This window comes from Dunckerocampus dactyliophorus, chromosome 14 (genome assembly GCF_027744805.1).
Source record: "Dunckerocampus dactyliophorus isolate RoL2022-P2 chromosome 14, RoL_Ddac_1.1, whole genome shotgun sequence".
NCBI lineage: Eukaryota > Metazoa > Chordata > Actinopteri > Syngnathiformes > Syngnathidae > Dunckerocampus > Dunckerocampus dactyliophorus.
This window is the reverse complement of record NC_072832.1, coordinates 18,710,572-18,717,828: the sequence shown is the minus strand read 5'-3', so window position 1 is coordinate 18,717,828 and position 7,257 is coordinate 18,710,572. Positions and strand designations below refer to the sequence as shown.

The 7,257-nt window shown below is 38.8% G+C and overlaps 1 protein-coding gene across 1 annotated transcript; it reads left to right on the top strand.

The window, feature by feature from the left end:
• Positions 1–335: 335 nt before the first annotated feature.
• tmem254 (transmembrane protein 254) lies at positions 336–7,214 on the top strand. The gene is made up of 4 exons (XM_054799144.1): positions 336–473; positions 2,713–2,816; positions 6,562–6,621; positions 6,749–7,214. Exons 1-4 carry the CDS (start codon positions 387–389, stop codon positions 6,864–6,866), a joined length of 369 nt encoding a protein of 122 aa, XP_054655119.1. The 5' UTR covers positions 336–386; the 3' UTR covers positions 6,867–7,214.
• The last annotated feature ends 43 nt before the right edge of the window (positions 7,215–7,257 follow it).

The following is a 7,257-nucleotide window of genomic DNA, read 5'->3' as shown; positions in this document are numbered from 1 at the left end:
AAATATAACAAGAAGGCGTAGCAACTTCATTGTATGTGGTTGTAAGTTTCCAATTAAGATTACACTGGTACACAAACTTTTCACACAGGCTTTTATTGAAGTACAATACAGTGCCTTAGCCACAAGGGAGCGCCGTTTCAACCAGTACGTAATACATAAACAACACATCACGTAATCTACAATAAGAAAAAAAACATTACCGTCACTGCGTATGCAATAGATAAATTAAAGACTGCGTGGAATGATGTTTTCCTCTGTATAATAAATAAAATATATGTGTCAGGACCGTGCATGTATCCGTCCAGCCCCCTGGCCTGCAGCACTGTCGGCACTGCTGTTGTTACACGGACATATTTGACAGTTGGACCAGCGAACAGCAAGCAGCGATGGCTAAAAGTGATGGAAGTGATTATTTTAAAAGAACCAGCCTTTTTTGGATCGTCTCCGTACTGTTCGGTGTGGGGTATTTCACTGTAAGTAAAATAAAATATGCTAAGTTCACTCTAGTCGAAAACAGTTTCCATTCGTCATCTCATTCTGTTGCGTTAAATGTCCCGCGGATCACATACAACTCCATCAAAACTGCTACAAAAAATGTACTTTTGTATTTTGGGTGCATCTTGTGTGTGGGTATCTCGACTTTCAGTTTGCTATTTTGGCTTCCGAGGCCATTGTCGTTATTTGTTGATCGCTAACTTTTATCTTATCGGATTCTTTGTGCCATGCAAAAAGAAAACCGATTACAGTGTTGTGTAAAGCCCAAAGTGCAAGTGAACATAGCTTCCCGTCGTAGCAGTCAGCTGTAGCCCACTCGTTGTACCCAATATGCCAAACCTCATTGAAAATATGACATTTTAAGTAGTCACAAAAGGGCTGTTGTGCATACTTCCTTATAAACCTTTATTTTATTTGTGGCTATTCATCTTTAGTACCACAATAGTGACTACGTTTCATTGCGTTCCTCCGCGTATGTTTAGTATTATGTTTGTGTCGTTGTTGTGTTGCCACGTTGGCGCTGCACTGAACCATACAATTATAAAAGTTGCCCGAATGCGGATACAGTTTTTAGCATGGATTACAGTTGTCATACATATGTCCACATCTAGCTGTTCCACATGAATTTATGATGATTAGCTGAATAAAGCGCATTGAATTTAGACGACTGATGAACAGCAGTCCTGGACACAGGGGCCCTACTTACAATGGCCCTTTGTACTTAGTTTGAATGCAACATTATTGTCCACGTGAACTCAAACCTGACATGCCACAGGTGAACAACAGACACAACATTAGCTACACTAGCACATCTAATGCATGCAAATTATGCCTTCAAAAGTATCACTATTAATATGTTCATTTTAAATCTATGAAATATGCTTGATTTGTTATTTTTTTACATTTTAAAGTATAGCTTTGTTGTTACACATGCTCATTTTCACATGACTAAACCCACCAAAACAAGCCAACGTGGTACAGAGATCCTTTCCCTCCAGAAGTGCATCGAATGTCTCAAACAAGGCTTGCCTCTGCACTGCGGGACATGCTGTGGTTGCAGCGTTGGTCGATGGAACGCCATCACATGTTCTGTGGGTTTTACAGAAACTTTAAAAAAAGATCACGAGTTATCTTGGGGGGAAACTATTCACACAAGATTGTCCACGTAGTTGGGTCACTGAGATAAAAAAAATATATATAATATGTTATTGTCTATATTTAGTGATTGTGTTTCAACTTGCTTTTAAACACCAACATGCGGTATTAGAATAAAAAAAATATTAGAATTTGAAAATCCTTGCCTGGGACAGGGATTGCATATACGCGTACATATTCATATACATGTGCGATGTGTTATTTTATTGTGTTTTGACTTGCTTTTAAACCAATAATGTTCAAACTCTTCCCAGCGAGGGACGCAATACGGTAACATCAAAGGACACGGGGGCCATTTTGATATTTGACATTTTGTGAACCAACCCATGTAGATATGCTAACAAGTTAGTTCTACTCGTATATATTTAAAGAAAAGACAGCCTGCATCTCAGCGTTGTTATAGGTCACAAAAATGTATTAATACTTTTTCTCTCCACCGCTCGTTTTTACATTTTTGCTGTTGTTTTTACAAATATTTCCACTGTCTTGACATGTTTTTAAATGATGCTTTATTCTCATAATAGTTTCACTTTATTCTCCTAAAATCAGCTTGTTCCCAACCTATTTTTTTTAAAAAATCCCCCAAACTTTTTTTTTTTTTGGTAATATTGCGAAAATTGTGAAAGTATTGCTTTCTCATAGTATTTATGTGATAATCGGAATTTTTTTGTCATAATGTTAGAATTTTTTATATTATTATTCTGACTTTATACTAATATTTTTTTCTTTATTCTCATAAAATGACTACTCTTTTTCCATGTTACTTGTTTTTATTTGTATTTTTGTTTAATTGTATTTTTAAAATGTGCCAAAGTCCAATAAAAAAAATAAGCTGCAGGCCGCGAATGGCCCCTGGGCCACACTTTGGACATCCCCGTTTTAAACTAACATGCATTATTAGAGTTAAAAAAATATTGGAATTAGAAAATCCTTACCGGGGACAGAGATTGCAAGTTATCCTTGGCCTGACATCTTATATGCAATGTATGTGTGACGTGTTTAAGTTGTTACAATGTTGTTTGTTTTGCATTGGCCCCTGACAAATACTGATTTCTTTTGCAGTGCATTGTGTTTGCGCCTGAAAAAATACCATACCATCTCCTCGGCCAGTTTGGGACCTTCTGCAAATACCTTGTGAACAACCATGCTAGCATTATGTACAAAGGGTAAGCGCTAATCTCAACTTTGTTTATATGTCTTGTGCAAATATTTACCCAGAGTGAGCAAGAGATTTTTTTCCGAATGAAGAGATCGTGGCCTAATTCATTTGTGCCAATTGTACTAAATGTATTTTAGTGTTTTTGTTTGAAAATCAGCAGCACCGGCCGCATTGCTCTTAACAATTTCCACACAGGCTTCTTTAAATAATACCGTTTAATCAGTGCGGTTTCCATAAGTCACATGATAGCCCAATCTGACCCTTGGGGGATATTTGTTTGATGTTGGCTAAGTCATGTGACATACAAAAACAGTGTATGGAAGCAAGTTGTCATGTGATTCCTGAATGGGCAGCCTTTCACACCATACCTCATGAATGGATCATGTAAATCAGGCATGTCCAATCCAATGTAGGTCATTACATTGATACATGTAGGTACTGTATATCAATATACTGGAGCTCATTAGCTGGAGCAGGGGTGTCCAAAGTATGGTGTGGGTGCCATTTGCAGCTAGCAGCACATTCTAAAAAATATAATTTAACATGAAAACTTTCAAATGAAACTACAAAAATGTAAATATCAGCAGTAATTTTACAAGAATACAAAATATTCTGTGGATAATAATATTTTAGTAGGATTAAGTTAAAGTTATTAAAGAAAAAAAATCGTTATTTTTCTTGGAAAGTACATAACAACAAAACACATAACAAAGAATAAAGTTGTCATTTTTGGAAAATTCTGTCGGGGAAGAAGTTATAATTTTACAGGAATAAAGTAATGAGCGAGACAGTAAGGTCCTGACCTGGGACCAAAAAACTGCCCCGCCCACCAGGCCGTCACTCAGCCTCCCTCCTCCCCCCCACGCCCCACCCTTGGGTCAGGGCAGGAAGGAAGGGGGTGGATTTAAAACTTCGAGTGTTTCAATGACAGGCCCACTGATAGGCCTATGACACCTCCAGAGAGCTCATCGGCATCACCTGGCGTCCCAGGTGTGTGCCCCCCTCTGCTTTGAGCCCGTCAAGCGTCCTTGCGCTTGATCCATAGCCACTGGCTGCTTCTTTCGGCCGCTTCAGAGACTGATCCTATTGTCTGTCGCAGAGCCTGTCCATGAATGCCAAGGTCCTTCATAAGCCTGATGGTAGAGGAAGCTACAAAACCTCTGCATCCTACTTCTTAGGCTGGTCCTACAGCTGGTCAAGATGTGTTTGAGAGTCGCTGAATTTGAGCAGAGGGTGCAGGATGGGGCCTCGCCACACCACTGGTGAAGGTTTTTTTGTGGATGGGAGCACATCATACGAAGCTCTTATGATGAAGCTGATGTTTCTTGCTTCCATTTCCCAGAGCTGCCTCCAGGTGAGCTTTCTCTTCTCCACGCCTTCCCACCTCATCCATTGTCCCTGCTTGGCAAGAGAGACAGGCTTTGCGCTTCTTTTAGCCTCCTCCTGACGGCGCACTTCCTCTACCACCATTTTCCTCCTTTGTGAAGCTGAAGCTTTGTGCCAAGTTGGTTTATTCACTGCAACACCAAATCCTCGTCTTCCCAGCAAAACATGTCCCACAATCTCGTTGTGCTTCAGGGCTGACGTAGCATGCTGTACTGCTTCGGATGGTGTCCATTTCCTCGCGTTAACAGAGGCGGGGCAGCATTTCTGACGGTCTGATCTCTGGAGTCCTTTCATGTCATCTTGTAGTCTCACTTTAGAGCACTTGTATTCTTCAGCGAGGCGTAATGTTATAAGGAAAAGCAATGACATTTTCATGGCATAGAGTAGAAATACAGTATTAACTCATTTAATCCCAGCCATTTAAAAAATTCAACCCCTTAAGGACCGGCCATTTTAGAAAATTTTGACTGATTTTTCAAGGCACACACAATATTGTGTTCTATGGCTACATAATCATGAAACCTACCAAAAGAAGGAAGTTTGTAATCAGCAGTAGAACATAGATAAGCTCCAGGAAAATATCAGTTCCCAGCAAGAGAAGGGAGGAAAAACAGCATTTTGTGAAAAGATACATTTCAAGCATAACTTTCACTTTGACACAATTTTTTTTGCTTTTTCGACAGTTCGAATATCTAAACTATACCACAACATAACACAAAAAAGGGTTTGTCAGAAAGTTTTATGTCAGAATAACAATTTATCAAATACAACACCATGAACTATTTACAATTTTCACATTTGTAACTAATTTCTGTGTGGAGTTTGCATGTTCTCCCCGTGCGTGCGTGATTTTTCTGCAGGTACTGCGGTTTCCTCCCACATTCCAAAAGCATGCATGTTAGGTTAATTGGCGACTCTAAATTGTCCATAGGTATGAATGTGAGTGTGAATGGTTGTTTGTCTATATGTGCCCTGCGATTGGCTGGCGACCAGTCCAGGGTGTACCCCGCCTGTCGCCCGAAGTCAGCCGGGATAGGCTCCAGCATGCTCCCATGACCCTAATGAGGAGAAACGGCATAGAAAATGGATGGATGGATGGACACTTGTAACTAAACTGTGTGCATGCGTGTGCACGCGTGTGCATGCTTTTAAAATTTCCCTATAATGTGTAAACTTCTACACGCTACAATCCCCCGTGCTCTCGTTTCCTCATTGCTGTCGAGCGTATTAATATCCAGATCCATGCCGAGCGCTTATCAAATGCACTTCTGCCACCTTGTGGCCGTTTTTATGGCTTAAAACTGCTGGAAAAGTCACCTCTTTTATTGTGCACTTGCATCATCACCTCTTTTTGCCTCGCGCACAAAAAAAACTCCCATATACGAGTTCCCATAAGCGAGCGTTTGGGTTTTAAAAAAACCTTTTTAAAAATGAGAAACAAACACCATAGAATAAAGTTGTAATTGTTGAAAAGTTATAATGTTATGGGAATCAGGTCAAAATATTCCAAGAAGAAAATTTACAAGAAGAAAGTGTAAACATTTTTTTTTTTTTAAAGCAACAGTAGACATGGGAAAAAACAGCAGAAATTTTTACGAGAATAAAGTAAAAAATATTCCGAGAAAAAAGTAATATTCTCAGGAGAAAAGTCATAATTTTACAAGAATAAACTGGGTAATATTATGAGTAAAAATTGTCATTTTAGTTGCATAGAGTAGAAATATTAAAGGAAAAATATCCATCCATCCATCTTCTATGCTGGTTCTCCTCATTAGGGTCGCGGGGGTATGCTGGAGCCTATCCCAAATACGTGTTTGTTTGTTTTTTTAAAGATGCAATATGAAAAAGAATAAAGTTGCAATTTTTGGAAAATTTGTTTGGGGAAAAAGTTATAATATTACGAGAATAAATTGAAAATAAAGTCATAATTATGAGAGGAAAATTTATAAGAAGAAAGTTGAAATAGTTGTACCAGCAGAAATTGGAAAAACAGCTGTAATTTTATCAGAATAAAGTCAAAATATGAAGAGAAAAAAGTCGTAATTTCTATGAGAATAAAGTCGTTGGGGGAAAACAAAATTCTTTGAGTAGCCTTTTCACCCACATAGCTGAAATGCAGTATTTTCTCGAAATATATATATAACTTCTTATCATGTCTCCATGGGCTGCTTTACAAAATATCAAAGTGGTCCTTGCATCCTTTCATTTTTCAGCATGTGGCCCTCAGTGGAAAAATTTTGGACACCATTGTGATCAAATATGCCGAAGGTTAATAAAAAAAAAAAAAAGCTCCAGACCGAAAATGGCCACTTCACTGCACTTTGGACACCCCTAATGTAATGTGTTTTTGGGTTATTTTTCTACAGGTGGTGGGCTACAGTGGCTATCCATGTTGTTGAAGCCCTGGTCGCCTTAAAACTCTGCAGGTAAAGAATGAAGTGCCGCTGATGTCCACTAGATGGTGCTGTTGTCTGTTTTTTGCGATGGCATAGAAGTGTGTGAAATAACTGGTGACGCTAATGAGGCCTCTGCATTTGACACCCAACCTTGCAGCAATAAAGGCATCAACATGTCCACCAGCTGCTTCTGGTTCTTGCAGACCTTCGTGTTTGGTTTCGCCTCTCTCGGCCTACTGATCAAATACAACCCTGAACGGCCCAAACTGCGCTGAAGACAACATGGAGAGCGACCATAGAAGAATGCTTTTCAAATAGTGCTTTTTATTAGTGAAGTGGGATGCTGTGGTGACTTACTGTAGATTTTCTCTTTACATAGTTCCATGCAGGAGGTAGACTATCCATATGTTTAAAGAATTAGTAATTAAAGAAGGTATTCAGGGAGATCAAGATTATTATCAATGATTAACATTATGCTGAAAATGTTCTTTGTACTTCAATGACATGTTTTCATACTTGCATAATATTTCCATGCTGTTTGGATGGAAGGATGAAAGAGTCATAATCATCCAGTTGTTGTGTTTTAAAACTAACACTCAAAAATAAAACTTACAGCAAAACAATTGTTTTGGCTGGTTTTTTTGCCTTTCACAAAAATTTGCTCAT

Bases quoted from the DNA above. Each gene is read 5' to 3' on its own strand.
- tmem254 (XM_054799144.1), top strand. From the start codon at position 387: ATGGCTAAAAGTGATGGAAGTGATTATTTTAAAAGAACCAGCCTTTTT. The intron at 474-2,712 runs GTAAGTAAAATA...TTTCTTTTGCAG, and splicing joins TCGGTGTGGGGTATTTCACT to TGCATTGTGTTTGCGCCTGA. The intron at 6,622-6,748 runs GTAAAGAATGAA...CCAACCTTGCAG, and splicing joins GTCGCCTTAAAACTCTGCAG to CAATAAAGGCATCAACATGT.